A 20,771-nucleotide genomic window follows, 5' to 3' on the forward strand; every position below is an offset into this window, starting at 1 on the left:
TGTGCCTTTTGGCAAGCTAGGGTCAGGAATGGAGTTACCACTTGGGGCAGAGGTAATTTCGCCACTACCCCTTACTTCGCTATGTGGGTTCCTGTTCATATTAGGTGGGCAAAATCTCTTCCCATATTCCACATCCACAGCAACACATTAATATCCCAAACGATTCAACCACTCAAAATGTTCGAGGATATATAGCAAGGTACTACTCACATTGAAGAATACTATAGAAGTAGCCATCACAATTTAGGGATAAGCCGCTATCAGTACTGAAGAGGCTCTGCTTTTGGGGGACCTGCATATGGCTGCTTCACTTCCCAGATGGCAGCTCTGAATCTTGGTGCTGTACCGTTGGAAAATGAGCCAGCGCTGCTCCCGGGCCAGTACCCACATCCTGCCCATAGCATGTGGTGGTCTTGACCATGACATTTACTCCTTGCTTTTTAGTTGACAATATTTTTTTCGAATTGAGGATCATATGTGTGCTCCTGTGCCCCCCAACAGGCAAGGAGTGGTCCCCTTTATCCTTCATGGGTTGTACAGAACATGAGGGCATAGATGCAAGCTTCTCTCCAGGTACAATAGGGGCACTTCTAGCTGAAATGACTGGTTCAAGTAAAGGGTGTGTGGCTAGGTAATCAGTCCCAGTGGATCTAGGCAAAAACACCCTCAGTCCTTTTGGAGAGCACTGCACAATTTCTAGCTGGAAAGTAGCTGCAGAATGCCATCGTGGGATATGCTAGGCTGGAAAAGTGAAAATAAGGTGCTCAGTAAAGCATTGTTTGCTGTAGGTGTAAGGCCCAGTAATTCCTTCCTCATTCTTTTCTTTTTAGTGGCCAAAGGTTCATACATCAGGGCCTGGTCATACGATCTCCGTCTTCGCCTCCCTGTAGAAATATGTCGTTCCACAGTTTTCACAGGAGCCACCGCCAAAGGTTGCAAGTTGGCCAAATCTATTTGCTCAGGGTGAGTAGAACCCAAAGGGGCTATAGTAGGCTGGACAAGAGCTTGAATATCTTACAGAGTTGACACCTGTGTGGCATAATGCTTGTGGAGTAACTCAGCTAGTTTAGTCGTTTTCGGAAGTTGTTCCCCATGGGAGTACATCTTACCCTCAACAGATTCACACTTTACCAGCAGTGCTGTAAGCAAAGATGACAGAATATTAAACATAGCTGCAGAGGAGCTGCTAGCATTGCTTAAGTCTAGGTCGGTCACTGAGTGATCAGGTACAAAGAAGAAAGGCTGTTCACATGAAACAATGTGACTGGGTGTTGGCTTGGAGCCTCAGCAATGCTTTTAGCACAATGTGGTGGGCGTTTTCTCCGGCCCCTTGAAGTCGTGACCCACTTTCAGGACGAGGTTCAGTAGATTGCAGTAGGGCAAAGTTGGTGAGAAGATTGGCAGAGAAGGATTCTTCTACCAGAGTGGAGCATGCATTCTTCTCCTCAAGGACTTTATTCGTCTCAAAATGTGACTCTTGATGTGATCCTTGAGTAGCGCCATCGTGGCCCCGACATGGTCGTTGTAATGTTGACTGCAATTACAATGCGACTGTAGCTTCAGTTAAATCGGCCACTTCTGGATTATGTGTAAGGGCCTTCTCTACAATTTCTATAATTTTTGAGCCCAGGCATGCTAGTGATGTTGTAAGTTCCTCAGTAAGTTCCTTATTAAGAGCTTTAAGAGCAGCTGTGCCGTGCTCATTAGATGATTCCACCGGTGGAATGTTTGCCACGTCGTTCCGGTCGATGGCAAGGGGGTAAAAGTCAGTCATAGGTTTTGATTTAATCACCCCCCGAAGTTTAGATGAACTCTTGCCCAGCTTAACAGTGCGCTGAGGGCAAGCGTGTATTGCCTGTCTAGTGTTATTAGCAGGGTTATCCACGGAGGTTCTTATTAGCATCTTCGTGCCACTGCCTTCTATGTATATTTCTTCTTGTATGGGTTGCAGCTGTAAATATCAGCATTGTCAGCGCTATCAGTGCCCAGCCCTCCCACGGATGGACAACTTGGTGGGCAACGTAACGTTAGTAGAGTTGGTAATGTGGTCTGGGTAACTGTTAAATCCAAATCAGCCATCTTCCCGGAGGGCTAAGGGCCACCCTTTTCTGGGGCTCCCTGAGCAGCGTTTCCTCTTGAGCAGCGTAGTACCTGAAGAATATTGCCCCCTTTTCCGAGAGCAATAGGGGGCACGGAATTAATATTGGTGTTAGTATTAGTGGGTTTAAAGTGGCAGTTAGCAAGTGCCTTAGGTATTAAAGTCAAAACCAAAAGTAACAGAGTAAATTCCAGGGGCCACATGAGGACAGCAGTCACTCCCTTATACCAATACCAATGGCAGTCGTGATAAGCAAAACGGGGCAGAAAAAAGAGCCCAAGAATAAAACCAGGGCTGTGGGAGGCCATGGAAAATCCACACTCCTCACCACACTCAAACATCACTCAAATCAGATGCAAGTGTTAACTGGGCAAAATGGCCACGCTGGAAGCCGAAACCACAGCAAACACAGCAAAGACAAGTGACACAATGACAATAGCGTTGGAAGTGGGGCAGAGTTGGGCCAGCAGTGTAGCCGCTTTCTGGACTGAACCTGAGGCAGCACGAACAGCAAGGGCAGAGCACGCCCACAGACCTCAAGTACTGTACCAACACTAATGCTGCACTGTTCACTGCCAGCAGTCCGAGGTGCTCTTCCTCACCTCACCTCCTCACTTCCTTGCTTTTCCTTCTCCTCCCCTCAGCGTCTTACGGCGTGCAAGGAAAGGAACGGGAGGAGAATAGAGATTAGAGGAAATGTCCTCTCTGCGTCAAGCCACACCGATTCTCTGTGCCAAACAGCTTTTCATCAACGACTCTGTAGTGCCTCAGTTTTTACAAGCTCTCTAGCTATACTTGTTTGCTCATGCTCACACTTTTAATGAATCTTTATGAATCTCTACAGTCTGGGAGGCGGGGGGCCCACGCACCCCTAACCAACTTCAAGATTTTGGCCAAATCTGTTGTGTTCAAGGTTCCTACGGGAGTCCGACTCAACTTAACGATAGGGCGGCGACTGCCGCCGTAATTCACTGAAAAAACATTTGATAAGGTTATCAGATTTAACGCAACAAAACCCCTGAAATTCAGTAGATGTGGGAAGTGATGAAAATCTTAACCCAGCATCACCCAGTTGATGACATCTTGGACCTAAACATGTGTTATTTATGTAGTGCTTACGCCTAAGTGATTCACATAGAATATCACCCACCCAGAGTGGCACTCATTTATCAAACTCAGAGGGATGAAATGCTAAATTGGCCTTGCTGGGATTCGAACCTGCAACCTGCAGATCACACACAGATCGCAGCAGTGAGCACTCCACCCACTGAGCTATCTTGCTGGCATATAATTGTGTTTGTTATTGTGATTCCCATCTGCTATGTATGTGCTCATGGGCTTTGCAATGGGGGGCGCTGAGGTAAGAAGGCCATCACTTCCCACATCCGCTGAATATCAAGGTTTTTTTTTGGTTAAATCTAATCACCCTGTCACATAACAAGGGTTTTTCCAATGAATATATATTATTTGCGACTATTGCCATATGTCTGATAACTTGAGCTCCGGCAAGTCTCAGGATGCATTATGCACTTTATTCACATGATTTGTGATGTACTCAAATCCTGGTTTGGATGATCCCATGAATAATAATGTCCGTGAGTAATTGTATTGGACTGTTCATTGATTTATACTTGTATATTGCTTGCACTAGTCATTGTATCTATTGTGTATAACCTTATAGTGTATTATGCACTTGGCACTTTATTTGCATCATTGCTACATGTTTGATAGCTTGAGCTCCAGTATGTTTTAGGATGCATCATGAACTTTATTTATATGACATGTTATGTACTCATAATTCTGGTCTGAATGATCCACCTACCAACAATATCTATGAGTAACTGCATAGGATTGTTCATTTATTTATATCTGTATATCGCGTGCACTAGTCACTTCATCTATTGTGTACAACTTTGCACTAAGGCTGAAATTTATTATGAGATTTTTCAACCAGAATATGAAACTGGGGTTGTCCCAACTCTTGGTGTTGATTCGGTAGCACTCGTGTAATTATTGGACCATGCTAATCTCATTTATTACCTGTATGTATATCCAGTATGTCAGTATGTACTATTTGCAAACTATTTTGGCATGCACAATATTGTGTGCATACATACCCACTGTGGGTGTGTTTCCGGTGCTCTAATTTTCCCTGTGCATAATTTGTTTCCGAATTTATTTGCAACTGTGTGAATTGTGCTAAATTGCTGCCGAAACCGGTTATTGCAGACATTCTTGCAATAATTGGTTAGTATCCATGAGATGAATTTGCAGCAACTAATGAATCGGATGTTTTAAATTAAACAACAGGTCTGATGATTTACTAGCATTGCAACATGGCTAACCTGTTTAACCATACCTGTCGGGACCGAGATGAAAGACCATATAGCAGGAAAGCCCATTTGAGCCAAGTCACACATTCCACAACGCCACCTAGTAGCCATCGCGGAATGTTCACCTCGAGTTCTGAGCCACAACAACAAGGCATTGTGGGCATGCAAATTAGCCCAAATGCAAACCTTTTTCTCCAGGAAATTGTCTTTGTCTAAGAGGGCAGTGCTGCTTTATACATAGCTTAATCAACCCAAGACAGACATTTGCAAGGCAGCAAGGACAACTACATACCTGGTTTCACCGTTATTAGGGATCACCAGTGCAGTATAGTCCTAACAGCCTTGTGGTTGGAGCATTTGACATAAAGGTTTACTTTTGTATGTTGTGTTATGGTAATTGGTGCTTAAATGACACTAAGACCCAGAGGCCTAAAAACTCATGAATTTCACCAGGACAGAAAAAAACAGACATCATAGTAAAATTATGCAGGAAAACAAGTTTGGACTAAAAAGTCTTAAGATATTTTTTTAATGTAGTAGACTTCAAATGCACAGATTGTGAAACATTTGCATTCTGTACATTTTAGAAAATACCTGGGGACCACCACAATAATATTAAGCTTCATCGTGAGCGAAGGAACACACATCTCAACAAGAGGTTTAACCTTTGGGCCCAAGGTTAAAGAGTAGTAGAAGGATGCCCCTTTTGACTCCATCAACATTTTGACAGGTGTTCAGATCCCCTGTTTCTGGTCTTAGTCCTGCCCCTTGATATGCTTTAATATAAACTTAATATAAATGTGATGTGAAAAAGATTTCAAAGATGATATCCATTTGATATCAAATGATTATTTTTAGAGGAAGTGGGTGTCATTTTATATCAATTGCTCGAAAATGTATATTCTATATAAAGTGGGTATGCATTGTATGTCATTTAATATAAGAGAATATACATTTTATATCAAAATGCTGTAAAGGTGAGAACATCCGGCTGCGGTGTTGTTTGGACGAGGGTTGAGGGAGAAATGAGCTCTGAAGACAGGGACTGTGAATATAGGGTTTGGAGAGTGACACAGTAATGAAATGGCAGAGGTGTTCCGCCCTGATGTGATAGGAAGCAGAACATGATATAAAACAATTTTGATATCTTTGTAATATAAAAATGTATATTCAAATCTATATAAAAATCACATTTTTATATAGAGATGCATATTAAAATTAATATTTGTTATATACAAATTTTATATACATTTTTTTTATATATAGTTGCCCCAAAAAAGTCTATATAATTTTTTTATAGCAATTTTGATATAAACAAGTATATCAATGTTACATGAACTGGCTGTAACTGTAAACTGTAAACTGAGTGTAAATAGAGACTGAAATGTTAGCCCTACGTGCATTTGCGTCATAAGTAATGTGTTGACTTTTTCCCATACAAAAGTCAAACTATTGTCTTTTTGAATCTACAGCACATCTCTCGCAGCCTGTATGTGTCCCTCTCTGACCCAGCAAACAGCGTGTGACGGGGTAATGAAGGAGCTGAGCAGCTGTGAAACTCCTGCTCAGTGCCGGGTTTTGTACTGCTCAACCACAGATGATTAATACACAATGGAATGCCAAGAATCCCAGCAATTCTAATGACTCACACCAAGGTTCATGCATTATTGCTGAGGGAAGCAGGAAACATGGATGGGTCTTTATATTTAGCTCGCCAGAATACAGGATGGTCTGCGACAGCTGTGTAAGTAATCCCCCAGCAAAATACACACATCCATTTGTTTATCAGCTTAACCCAACTGACAGAATGAATGCACGGGAAACATCTGCAACCTGAGGTTAATGTTACATGTTTCCTGGGTCCAGTGCCACTCTCTAATTTTGCTGAGTATGCACAAAATAGAATGCTGTGCTTTGTCAATAAGACAACCCATTTCTGCACAGTAAGGAGAAATACATAAATCTGTGCATTGTTAATAAGAAAAGTGCAGAGGAAAATCTATGTGTTTTCACCCCTTAAAACGGGGCTTCTGACTCCATCAGGGTATCCCTTTTGCAGGGGCTAGGGAATTCTGGTAGAGCACTGGCCTGATGATCCCCATGCAATGCCACTAATTAACTGGGGAGAGCTGATTGTAGCTCTGTGAGGAACCTTGCTTTTTGGCTGGATTTGATTGTGATTCAAGGAGACCCCTGCAAAGACTTTTAATTGGAAACTGACCCTGCTGTTTATTCAAGCTGGTTTCAACAAAATTAAAAAGGCGAGCACAGGGGTGTTATAGGATAGCTTTAATGTATTGGTCTTTGTATTTTCAAAATATTCACAATCTGTGTGGTTTTATCTAAGCATGCAGCTAAAGGCGTCTGATAGTGTATTTATTGATATTCACGTCCTTTTTTGAGCCAGGCCGATTGAAATTGTTTTATAGCACTTAGAATGTACTCAAAGGCACTAGGCTGTGCATTTTTAAACTAAACAACCTTGTGCTTTTAATGATGTGTTTAAAAATGTACAGTTTGCTTAGAATGTTTTGTGGTTTTCGCTTGGGCACAGAGCTTATGTTCTAGAACAGTTTTTGAGATTCTGACTACAGGGCTTGGGAACAAGTTGAAAATGTGTAGAGGGTTTTTGTAAGTGTTTATGGCGCCACTACACAATCAATCAGACACTTCAATATTAAAGCTTGGAAAGTATGAGGTCAAGACAGCAAAGTCACTGACCCAATCTTTAGAATCTGTAATTTCACGGAGACTCTGAAAGTGCAGACACTTTCATATTCTCAAAAGAATGCATTTCTAGTTAATATTCAATTTTTATTTATTTCTTTTGTTGTGGTCGTTGCCGCTCTTATAGCCGTCTCAAACATTCAGGATGGGGATTAATGTTTTTGCCAGATAACCAAGGGCCAATGGATTGGTGGCTCCAATGCAGCAGAGTTGTTCTTCAGATTTGGAAATGGGCACACCTGTCATTTCTGATTCCACAATGTGCCTCAGTAATCAGTGCCTTGGGAATGTTGTGGCTTACGGATGCAGGCCCAATTAACTGCCACAGAGTTTGCTGCTTTGTTGTCATAAGGGGTTATACCTTTGGGACAGCCCTGCTACCAAGGCTCGATCATGGAATGCTATAGGTAGTGGTATTGAGCCTCCCACCAGAGCTACCAGGTATGAGGGAGTCCACAACAGTTTTTAAGTGTGAAGCATTGTCTTGCAGGTTTCAACCCCTCCTAGAACCATGCTCTAAATACAGCCGAAAACTAAGGTTCTCTGCAGAATTAGAATCAGCTTTTTCAAGTTATTAGTGGCACCGCAGAGGATCATCAGGCCAGCGCTCTGCCAGAATTCCCAAGCTCATGTAAAAGGGATACCCTGATGGACTCAGACTCCCCCTTTTAAGGGGTAAACACACATACCTTTTACTGTGCACCTTTCTTTTCAACACTGCACAGATTTATGTATGTCTGCTTACTTTGCAAAAATGGGATTTCTTATCAACAAAGCACAGCATTCTACTTTGTGCATATTCTGCAAAATTAGAGAGTAGCGCTGCACTCAGGAAACATCTAAAATTAACCTCAGGCTGCAGATGTTTTTCCGTGCCATCATTCCATCAGTTGGGTTTAGTTGATATACAAATGGCTGTGTGAATTTTTCTAAGGGTTTATTTACACAACTGTCGCAGAACGTCCTGTATTCTGGCGAGCCAAATATAAAGACCCGTCTGTTTTCTGCTGTCCTCAGTGAAAATGCACAAGCCTTGGTGTAAGTCATCAGAGTCATCAGGATTGCTGGGATACTTGGAATTCCATTGTGTAATAATCATCTCTGGTTGAGCAGTACAAAACCCCATCCCACAGCTGCACCATTCCCCTGTCACACGCTGTTTGCTGGGTCACAGAGCAGCAGAGGGACACATGCAGGCTGTAAGAGAGGTGATGTAGATTCCAAACGACAGTAGTTTGGCTTTGTAGGGGCTCTGGAAAGCACACTTTTACTTATAAAGCAAATCGAAATAGGGGTACCCTGCCAGTCTTTATTTACACTCTGTATCAAAGCCAGTTCAGATAACAATGATAGACATTTTTATATAAAGATTGTTATTAAACATTTTTTATATCTTTTTTTGGGGAACTTTCTATAAAAAAATGGTATGTAAACACATTTTTTTATATACATTTCTATATCAAAAAATATTATATTTTTTATTGGTTTTTTTATACATTCTTATATCAAAATATTGTTTTAATATTATTTTAAGATACATGTTTATATTAAAAATATGAATTTTTATATTAAATTGTTATATACATTTTTATATTAAAAAGATTTAAAAATTGTTTGATATAATTTTCCGCTCCCCATCGAGGCGGAACCCCTCTATGAAGTCATAACTGCGTCACTCTCCAAAGCCCTAGACTCACAGTCCCTGTCTTCTGAGCACACTCTGCCCTCAACCCTTGTCTACACAACACCACCGCCAGATGATCAAAGCTCTACAGAATTTTGATATAAAATGTATATTACTTATATCAAATGATATAAATATATTATTGATATAAATGTATACCCACTTCCTATAAAAATATACCTTTAAAATTGATATCATCTTTGATATCTTTTTTATATCAAATGTTTATTAAGTTTATATCAAAGTATATTAAAAAGGGGGCAGGACTAAGACTGGAAACGGGGGGCATGGCCACCTGTGAAAATGTTGAAGGAGACAAAAGGGGGATCGTTCTATTACTATAAAGGTTGGGAGTCTATAAAGAAGGGTAAAGATGGTGCTTGAGTGGGTTTCCCTTTTCTTGATGAATAAATCTTGATCCACCCCAAATTACTACACTTCAGGCAAAACCGGTTAGTATTCATCAAGCAGAAAATAAATTCAAGGCGTGAAATGTCATGGCTGGGATTCTCTTGGAGCATCAGGCAAAACTATGAATCCTCAGAGTAGCAGTGAAACCCTACAACCAGGATTGTATTCTATTTAACAGCTTTTGTAGACCCTAAATGTATATGCCAGTTTGCAAGGTCCTTGTTCTGCATGCTGGTGCTTGGCTACATTACAGATCCAACTTCTCCTATTTCCACTCCTCTCCATACTCTTAAAGAATAGTGCATCAGGAAGTGTACCTTACAGTTACATGGCTTTTCATCCGCAGCACATGAAGTCGGTTTGACAGCCTTATAGAGAAGGAGGAACTCACTTGTGACCAGGCACCCATCCTCCACTGTGCCGGGCATGGCAGGCGGTTGCAAGGCTTCCGTGCTTCTGGTCGATCACCATTGCAGTACTTCATATGCACAGTCCTGTTTGTGCCATTTTGCAGGTGCTGAATGCATTGCACCAGTCGGGCCTGAACCCCCAGCTTGCCACAAGATTTGCTGCAGGCTCCCCACTCGCCTGACACCCATCTGCAAAGGAAATTAATTAAACCAAATCAATCTTTGTAAAATGCAGATATGTCTGCCCTCATGTTCTGCCCGAAGGTAAACGTTTCAGGATGAGTTAAAAGGACAATAAGTGTGCAAGATCAATTCGACTCCCTTCCGCCTATTTAATTGACTTTTCCATGATGACACACATTTATTTTTATTTTGCACCATATGATTGTATGTGTACGCACCTATACACACACACACACACACACACTCGCGCATATTGCACATTCTTTCAAAATAAATAGATGGGGTTTAGGTTAGGAGATAAATAAAGGTTGAGGGGATGTGTGAGTGATGTGGGTGGTCTCCCGCTGCATTATAAAAGGAAACAAAGTGCAAAAAAAAACAAAAAAAACATTGTTCGAAATTCGAAATAAAAAGTGTTTTGGGACCCGTTTTCTTGCATTATATTTAAGGTGGCTCCCTCAGAAACGGAGATTTCCTGCTTGAAATGTGCATTACTGGTTGTTATCTGTAAAGCGCCTTGGATTAAGGCGCTATATAAAACAATAAAAATAAAAATACAAATACAAAAACTGACACTGTTGCTAAAATAGAGATCACACATAGGGGTCTGTGGAATGAAAGCAATTAGGGACTTCAAATTTCAAATGCAACAATGGCAGGCCCAGTTTAATTGTCACCCAGCTCCTGCATGTACTTTTGCTGATACGCTGTTTCACGTATACTCACCCAGGCTGAGAACACTCTTGGAGGTTGCAGCGTCTTCGAATGGGTTTGGGTTTTTTGCCATTGTCGCAAAAGTTTCGGTGCACCATTTTGTTATCACCCTTCCTGCGACAGCCATACTTGGTATACTGGATGCCTAGAATAGACCAGGAAGTTTAGAGTAGGGGATACTGGTGATGGAACACAGTATAAATACCAAGAGACTGAAAACGAGGCAAATATGCATCTGATCTGCGGTAAATGCCTGACACTATTTGCTACTGCAGCTGTCTCATAGAGGTGTTTAAGGTGAGCATGCCATCCTTCTGCAAGTCAAGCACGGGGCCTCAACCAGCAATACTGACTTCTAGTGGGGAAATATGTATGACTCTCCATGGAGAAGGATATTTAGAACAGACATTTAGAAGGGGGAAAAGATAGCTTCCAGATTAAAGGCCTACTGCAGTTGCTCTCTGGGATCTGCAGGCCTGTGGTACCATTCCTGCAAGGGTCATGCCAAGCTTTGTATGAATATGCCCTTGAAGGGAGATAAGCATAGATAGGGGACTTTAATAGTATGCCCAATAATGTGTCACCCATCACACCGTTCAAAACAAACAAATGTCATCCAAAGGGGAGGGCAACCTGGACACATTCTAAGACCTAAGTGTGTTGAACTGCAATAAAATTGATTGTGCATTTTAGAAAATGGTGTAGCTTCATTGATGCACAAAGAATGATATGTCTTTAATGCAGGAAGAAGTGTGGACTGGCTCTGTAGATAAAGCATGCTGTTGTGGGTTAATTGATGAACACAAGGTCACCAGTAGGTACCAGGTAAGTCCACTCGATTTGTCAGAGTTACATCTCTTGTAGGCAGTTGGTGCATTAGGTAATCCAGCACCACCACTCAGGCTATCATCACTCAGTGACTCTCTGCTACTAACTGAATCCCTGGATTGCAGGCACAGAAGCAAGCCATAACATTCTACACTACACTCTAATGACATCACACACTCACCTGGCTCGTGCGCGCTACACACCTCCCGCCTTAACCACAACAAAAAGAGGAGGAAGATGCACATTTCTGCCAAAAACAATAGCTGCACACTATTAATATACCCCAAACTCTGTACTCTAAAGCTGCACACATCACAGTAATATATTCTCAACTAAACAGCAAACACATGCCGATGGAAATTGATAAAGTGGAAACATTCCAACTCGTAATATCACTATGCATTGAACTGAACAAAGAAGATTCCATCCACTGGAAACCTTAAACCTCTAGGTCCTATATGCCTTAATGTAAATTAGAGATTCTATACACTGGAAAAATGTACTTGTACATCCCACTACTTGAAGATAAATGTTCGATACATATGGTTAACTGTACAGTACCCTGTCATGTACACCTGTACACCTTCACTCCCCATCACAAAATTGCGATCACTGAAGAGTGAAAGAAGATATCACACAAATGTCCCAAAGGGAAGAAATAATATACATAGACATAAGATCCAACAACTACATCACACTGTGGGCCCTACAGTATGTGACTGTCCACAACAATACAACAGGAACGACAGCAGCCAAGAGGAAGAATAACATGCCACAGCACGCTACAGGGAACACAAAACGTGGAGGTACCAACAAAATCCTTTCAGACATCCACAGCACACCAACAAGATGACACCTGTAACACATTTTTCCATAGCAAGAATTTGCAAAATATCACAGTGGTATGGATACTGGACACCCGTAACGAAGGTAGGATGCCTGAGGTGAATAAATACATACTCCATCAAAAGCCATCCAAGACACACTTCCAGCCCACACCTACAAAACACAAAAGGTAACAACCTCAACTTTTCACAGAAACTACACACCTTCCACCTGCAGCTGCCACCCCCCAAGTCTCAGCCCTGCCACGACCAAGCACTAACAGTCCAACATTGAGCAATCTATGCTTCAGACATTCTAAATACCTTCTGCTCTGGGCTGCTACCCCCAAGCCTCTGCCCTGCCACGACCAAGCACATTACCAAAAGCGCCAAAATAACTGACACAGATAAAAAAAATGCCTTCCATAACCTTGCAAAACAAAACTCCATTGACAGACCAGATTAAACCTGCAACTGACCCACAACAGTTAGCTCTTCAACTACAACCTTTCTCCTCTGCAAAATCTCTGTCCATATGGCGACCGCTCATTAAGAAGCGTGTCTTTTCGACAACGCCCCCCTTTTCACTCTGAATCTGGCAGACCTATGCACCCTTCACAGACACAAAATAGGTAATGCCCCCAACGTGTTGCTGCAACATCCATAACTCGATTCTCTGGCACAATCTCACTCACTTCATATATTCGAAGATGACAGGAGTCCAAAACAAAAACGTTCTCATCCACATCACTCTCAAATAACTCTAAGATCACAATGATCTAATACTCCATGACACATCACTAATGTCACAGAAAAAAAAAACAAGATGTATCGGATGACACAAACATTTGGAAATTCAACCGCCCCTTTGGCGATCGTCCAAACACCCACACAAGAGTTGGAAACCCAAATGCCCCTATGGCGGCCTTCAACACAAACATAATTCTTACACACACACAGACACAGACACACACACGTGTTGGAAATGTAAACACACATTTGGCAATCGTCCACACACACACAAGAGTTGTAAACCCAAATGCCCCTGTGGCGAGCTTCCACACACACACACACATGCATAACCATGCATAATTACACCCAATACATAATGGCATTTAGATGCCAATAGAGCTATCCATAGCAGCAATCCGTATGGAACATACATTCTCATCACACACACACCTCCTAATACATAGAACGTTAAATGCCAAACATGCGTTTGATATAGTTGTGTTCATCCATGCACACTGCACTATCTCAGTTTGCTGTTCACCACATTTCTCATTTTCTTCCTGGTGCTCAGCATATCACAACACTGCTAAAGCCCACAAATTAACACTACGATAACTGTGGCTTGTGCAAACACAAATACAAAAACATGCATGCCTCCCGTGTATGCAAACATTACATTATTTTTATACTGAATTTACTCCATTTGATGATACCTCATATGGTTTAAAAAAGATCACTCAAAATATTGCTCACAGGCCAGTTCATGGGCCAACACGTGCTGCGCAGCAAACACAGTGCAGTCCAGTTGTACAGCCTGTCCACCTCAATCTCTGGTGTGCAGTGACCTCTACTGCATAGTACCTTCAGAACTTAATTGCCTGAAGACAAATGTCCCGCTCCTTCTTGGGTCCTCTGTCCACCCCTCTTCTACAACTCTGATCTATACTCGGCTGGAGCACATTTCGCAGAACTTATTTCCTCTCTTTCGGACTATGCGACTCCTGTGTCAGAACAATGGAAAATTACGTTCTGCAGGTCAGCGTGCTCAGCGTTAGTTCTTGTTCTGATGACATCATCACTGCATCTCAGTACCCACAGAGCACGGAGTTCCCGATTCTATGCAAGACAGGAGGCTTCATATTATGCATTAATTCTTTACTTCTGACAACCACTGCAGCAAAGAAAAAACTCTTAACACATGTGGTATTACCTGGAACTGCTCTCGCTCTGCCAGCATCCCTGCCGGTACGTCCTCTCCGGTGCACACACCTTTGGGGATAAAACCCAGCTTGTGCTCCTCAAGCAGAGGGGGAATTGTGTGCACCTCTTGATGCATATTGCCGGGGACTGGGTAGAGCCCCGGGGGAAATGGCCAGAGGAGCAGGCTCTACCTCTTCCGGCCCTGTCGAAAACCTTAGGGGAAAAGACCTTCTATATTTTCACCTGACCTTTATTTAAAGTCGTGAAAGTGTGTAGATAGGCAGAGAGATCTTTAATAAATCTGTCCCCAAACAAATTGCTTTGGGCCTTAGGACCTACCTCCCCTTCCGCCATGTCTGTGAACTTAGAATCAAGCTGCATGAGGAGGGACTTGCGCTTCTCTCTAGAGATGGCGGCATTTGCGTTGTCGAGCCGGCAAACTGTTCTTTGAATCCAGCTCCGAAGGACCTGTACATCAATAAGGGAATTAGAAAGTGCTGCTTCCTCTGCCAATTCAGAAATCTAGGTCACCGGCCCCAACACATCCAACAACTTGTCCTGGAAACTCCTCCAGGCCTTACTATCCCCCTTCTTGGGGTCTTTCCCTTTCTGGGACAAAAAGTAGACCATAGAGTGGTCGATGTCTGGAGTCACGCCCACCTTATATGGAACCACCGGCCTAGGGCACTCAGAACGCAATTTGTTTCTGTCCTCCTTGGGTAAGCGGCGTCTAACTCGATAATTCAAAAAGGAGGATACTGCCTCTGAGGGGTGCCATTCTGTCAACCTGGGGTGCTGAATCAGAGCTGGGTGAAAGAAAGGAACTCCACTAACATCAAGCACTAGCCCTTGGGACGGAACCACAGGGTCTTCCTTTCTCTTGCGCTTTTTCGGAGGTGAGTCTGAATCATCTAAACTATCTGTAGTTTAAATGGAGACTGTAGGGATACTAGCAGGAAGCTGTGAGCTACCTGGCCAAGAGGGAGCTGACTGGGACTGCTGGGACCCCTCCAACTTACGCTTCTGACCCTTTCCCGGGATGGAGACATAACTAGAGGTATTGGATAGAGTGAGTTGTCCTTGTAAATGCTTGGACTTCTTAGCACACGTACAGGGAACTTGCTCAGGTATAGAAGAAACTTCCTCAGGGGAAGGGTGAAAATCAGATTTTATTGATAAGTCTATCAAATGCTGAGGCTAATGTAGAATTGAGGTCTTGAAGAGCAGTGTCTAAGGATGTCTGTATCACTTGAGCTACTAATCGCTGGTTGGGAAGGGAAGGCTCCCCTGAAGGTCTATGAACTGCCTCTTCCCCCCAACCTCTCACTTTTTTTGGAAGGCCTAACCTGAGTGCTGGCATCAACAGAAGAGGGCCCCTCAGACCCTCTAGTAGACATGACAACACGAGCACCAATATGAGGAAAATAAAGAAGAATATATAAATATTTTGCATGTATAAATAATAGTACTATAAAATGTGGCACAGCAGGCAAGGGTTAATGTAATTATTAACACGGCCTTCACTTGCCGTATAAGAAAACACACGCTGAGCAGGCGAACTTCCCAGCTGCTCACCCTAGCACGGTGTGGCACGTCGCAACACGTGAGGAAAAAACCTCACATTGAGTATCAAGCAAAGCCAGAAGCCAAGCAGGCTGCTGGCACACCCACAACGTGGGTGGATTGCTGACGCACTTAATCCCCTGAGGGATGGCGTACACAAATAAACAAAGGCCTGCATGCGCCGAGCCTGAAGCTTAAGCTTCTGTCTGACCTGGAATGCCTGAACACTCCGACAGGAAGCAGAGCATGCCGTATCTGTGTGTTCGAATAAACCGCTGTGAAATAAAGCGGCGGTCCTACGCGGACACCTTCAACAATTAAAAATAAGAAAGCAATACAATGTATACCAAACTGTACACTCCCAAGGGAACATTTTTCTCCAAACCACAATGTAAGCATGAAGTGACCTTGTCACCAACAAAATATAAAACACAGTGCTAAAATGTATATTATCACTGACAAAACTACTGACTAGCACAAAGTCAGAACTAGAACGAGTGACTTAGCTTGTGGTGTCAGCAGCAAATAAAGAGGAGTTGGGATTGGAGTAAAGGATTTATATGGGGGCAGGTCCATGCTCATTGGTCACCTGCAAGGCATGACCTGGCCTCCATGTTGTATTGGGGAGTTTCCCCTGCATTGACTTTAAACTATGTTTTTCAGTTTAATGTTGAGCAAACTTTTTGTTTGTAAAGTTTTTTCTTTGCCGCTGTGGTTGTCAAAAGTAAAGGATTAATGCATAATACTCGCCTCCTTGTCTTTAAAAGAATCTAAACCCCCTCTCACGTCACGTTAGTGAGACGGATTAATCATTCTCGTTATAACTCTGCAGGGCACAGCTGCCCTCGACCGAACTAACAGCACTGCTGAAGCCTTTCTCACGATGACTGGAGGGGTAGCCAGTGCACTCTGCTGATGCCTTATCCTTGTCAGCGCTGTGCCGACCCTGTGCCCTCCCTTCAGGGCACTTTGCCCCAGGTGGTACTTCCCTCGCTGACCAATATCACTAGCAGCTGCCTCAAAAAATAATAGGGTTGGTGAGCACACAGCAATACTTCACAGTGCACCCGGCAGGTTCACTGGCGTTTTGTTTTTTGAGCTGATGCTGATTCTGTCCAGCACCTCCCGCAGCACCAGTCATGACTGCTGCAGCTCAGTGGTATCTGCCGGACATCCACGGAGGTCGATGGCCACGGCTATCGGCGCTGTCCTTTGCTGGGGAACAGGTTGCTTCACTAGACCTCGTTCTTGGTCCACTAGCATTTCCTGGATGCTGAGCTCTGGTTTTCTCTAACAACAACCAGCAGAAAGTACGGCACAGACAGCTGCAGAGCCGTGTCATCACTCAGTCACTCTCTGCTACACACTGACTCCCTGGAATGCAGCAACACAAGCAAGCCGTAACATTCTACAGTACACTCTCATGACATCACACACTCACCTGGCTGGTGCCCACTACACATGCCATTAGAGGTGATGCATCAACAGTAGCTCTGGCAAAATATTTTGTTTGGTTAGGACTAAAATAGTATGGACAAGGCATGTATTTGTTCAATTTCTGGATCATACTTGTTAGATAGAGGCAGGAGCTTGCTACATCAGTGGAGAGAATATAGTCATTAGTTGGAGAAGAGGAAGAAAATGAATAGGCTAGAGTTGATGGAGAGGTCTTATAATTGTAAGGAGGGAGCTGTTTGCAGTGCCCTGGCATTTATTTCAGTTCTTCCTGTGAAATGAGAGCTGTAAACATGAACATGTTCTGACTACTCCAGTCCCTGCTACACAAATGTGCAACGTGCAACAGCTGGACATAAGTGACACGAGTTTCAACTACAGCAGTTTACTGTAGTTCTGTTTCGTGTTCTGTGGCATTAGCTGCTTTCTGATGCATCCCAAATTTGTAAATATCTACACAGTAACTTTGGAAAACACACCGTCCGCCCTGGGCCATCAATGGCAAGTTGGCAAATTTGCAGACTTAGGCAGCTATGATGTTCAAACAGGTTACTAGACAACGTGTTGTGTGATAGCACCTCACATTCTCTTCAAAATCTTACATATTTGGCTTCTACATAATCCAGCCCAGTTAATATTGACATTTATTTCAATTGTGGCTTTGTGCATTTTTTTTAAATACATCTTCTCCGTGTCAAAGTTGGAGATTTGCATGCTGTGGGTGAAAATTGCAAATACGTAAGAAACAGTGCAACATGAGTCATTGGATTTTTTCCTTTAGAGGATTTTTCAACAGTGTTGCAAGTTCACAAGTCGCAAACATATGCTATTATAGGAAAACATTTGGTCCAATAATTTGATTCTAGTCCAGATTATATCATTTAACTCCAATTAACTCTTTAACGACTTTCTCAACTTTCTTTCAATCCCTTTTCCATTTTGCAGACAGCAGCACTGCCTCTGCAACTCCTTGTGAACCTCTCACACATTTGGGGAGCCATTCCTGATATATTTGGGGTATTTGGAGGGCTATATTTGGCTGCAAGTCGATGACCTGTCACGCCACCTACACTTTTCCTACTCTCTGGTGGCGGAGCAAGTACCACTCCAAAGCACTGTTCACTGCCATGGGGTTCAGCTACCCCCTGATTGATGTCATTTGGCAATACAACCAGTACCTGCTATCATGACACATGATTCAGTCTCTATGTACCTGCCCGATTAGTGGCATACCCACAAGGCCATAACCACCAATAACAACAGGTTTCTGTGGGTGGTGATCGTGGTGGGAACAAGGCCATGGTGGTGGTTGGGGCCAATGGCACAATATACATGCGGTCAGGTTTTGGGCAAATGATTGAGGGCTGCTTGTGTTGATGTGCCAGGACTGGCAACAATTAGGAGTGATCCCCTTCACTGGAGGGTGCTCTGCAAGAGGGGTCACTAGAAGCTGACATGCGCACATTAGGACTTGTACATTTCATGTGTTCGTGCATTGCTATGGTGCCCACATAGGGAGCTCTTCTTGGGTACACCCTGCTTTGCTGGTTCTTTGCATAAGTTGCATATCACAGTGCTTTCCTTCCCCCATAGTCTTACCCTCAACAAACTAAAGTGATCCCTGGTCCATTACGGGGTAGGAGCAGTCTGGGCCCAAGATCGGTATCTCCATGGCCTGCATGAAAAATCAGAAAATACTTTTGTGCTTGCCTTGCCCCCTCTGTAAGTGTAGGTACAGGTGCAGAGGCCTAAGTCTCTTTCTCTGCCAAGGCCAGTGGCGGGGATCACTTCTATCGCCTTCATCTGTATCTGCTGCATCTTCTACACCACCGCCTCCTTGTCCATCTCGTGGCAGCACCACACCTTTGCTGTAACTTCTACTGACATTCCTCTCCAACGTACTTAGTCATTTCCAAGCAACATGGTTTGTGTATCCACAGCTTCACTGTCCCCTTGAATTGCATCAGCTAGGGATACCCAGTCCACAACAGACAGCTCCCCAGTTCCTTAAACCTCTTCTGACAAAAGGGTTTTCTGCATGGCCTCTCTAGTGGCCCTATTTCTTGCAGCTTCCCCTCCTTCCTTGGCAGGAGCACTCCCTCCATTTTCAGCCCAGACTATTCCACTGCCTTCCCTTTAGCAGTGGCAAAACATCCATTGGCATCCCTGCCTACTCTAAATCCTCCTATGCCACCTCCTCCTGTGGCAGGTCAAACTCACCATTGTGAGACCTGCTTGCTCTTTTTCCTGTGTCATCCCCCAATATCTCTCTCACCAGAGGCAACACTTGGCGTGGCTGTGGGGCTCCCGCACCTACAGGAACAGCAACCACAAGAGGCATACAATTGGAATTACGAAAACTCATTCTCACAGTTAAGACACTCGTCATCCAAAAAATCAACCTCCCCCAACTTGCACTTCTTCAAATACAAATCCCTATCTGTGGTAAATAACGTCAATGCAGTTCTAAGTAAGAACTAACAATATGGCAATAAACCCCGGGACTGCGGTAATGCTCTCAGGGCCCATAGTTACAGGCCCGAGCATAGTCCATTTTCTCTTCCCATGGCGGCCATAGTAAACAAAGAAAATGGCTGCCATGGAAGGAGAGAAGGGACTAGGCATAGTCCCTTCCCCCTTTCCATCGTGGCCTTAAAAAAAAAAACAAAGCAGCACGAGGGTCACTCAAAAGCATCAAAGGGATTACCACCAGGTTCGTTTGCGAGCAACAAGAAAACCTGTGCAGGGTATTAATAGGCAAAAACAACAAAGACAAGAAACTGATTAGGGTAAACCAATGTTTACAAAGTAAAGTAACAAAAACAAAGAAAGAATAATTTGGTTCACAACAAATTGGAAGGTTTCTTAGGTTTCATGAATGAGAAATACAAAAGGGATTTGTATTGTTTGTTTATTTTTGGAAGTTAAAGGTAACGTTAGAGAAAGAAATGTAAGAAGTCCCACAAGGCCTAGTCGGGCAATTAGGTAACACTAAGTGGAACAGAACAAGGAAATGGCAGGGATACACTTTTTAGTTTTTTTAAAGCTTTGTATGAGGTAAAATAAGGTTAAAAATGGAATGACAGCAAAGAGGGGTTAATAAACATACAAACAGACAAAGGAGTCAAATACGGATCCTCGGGAACACAAATCTATTACATGGGCAAAAGGACCACAACATTTCTCCACAATCTACCAAAATCTGTCTAAGGCCTTTCCTGTACACTCCTGCTCTTACAGCCTAAACCAACCTAAAAACGAAAGTGAACGGGTGCTTTTTAGGCGCCTGAACTTCGCAAAGAACATCAAACCTTGCTGGGACGTTTAGTGGCTTTGAATGACCTGCCGCACAGTACTTCAACGCCCGAACCTGTTTGTGAGTTAGAGCAGTATTTGGGCAACCAGCGAGCCGCGTAGGATATCTGTTACGTGATTAAAACTGGATGGAAGCTTACACAGCCAACGAACTAAGCACTAAATATGCTGAGCAAAACCACCTTAGGATCTATGAGAAATACCACCTTAAAATCATTGACGGGAAAATCAGTGAGATCTTTCCCTGCACCACAATTCTGCTCATAAAAGAGATTTAGAAAAACTGATTAGAAC

The 20,771-nt window shown here is 43.2% G+C and overlaps 1 protein-coding gene across 2 annotated transcripts in view; it reads right to left on the reverse strand.

The window, feature by feature from the left end:
• The window catches only part of ADAMTS14 (ADAM metallopeptidase with thrombospondin type 1 motif 14), a 622,677-nt gene that overhangs the window by 82,543 nt on the left and 519,363 nt on the right, over nucleotides 1-20,771 (reverse strand). For both annotated transcript variants that reach the window (XM_069610499.1, XM_069610498.1), the window contains exons 18-19: nucleotides 10,573-10,705; nucleotides 9,645-9,852 (exon numbers count right to left, since the gene is read on the reverse strand). In XM_069610499.1, the coding sequence (XP_069466600.1) occupies nucleotides 9,645-9,852; nucleotides 10,573-10,705 (341 nt within the window). The remainder of the gene's footprint in view (nucleotides 1-9,644; nucleotides 9,853-10,572; nucleotides 10,706-20,771) is intronic.

Source organism: Ambystoma mexicanum, chromosome 8 (assembly GCF_040938575.1).
Source record: "Ambystoma mexicanum isolate Mex_15411 chromosome 8, UKY_AmexF1_1, whole genome shotgun sequence".
In the NCBI taxonomy this organism is placed as follows: domain Eukaryota; kingdom Metazoa; phylum Chordata; class Amphibia; order Caudata; family Ambystomatidae; genus Ambystoma; species Ambystoma mexicanum.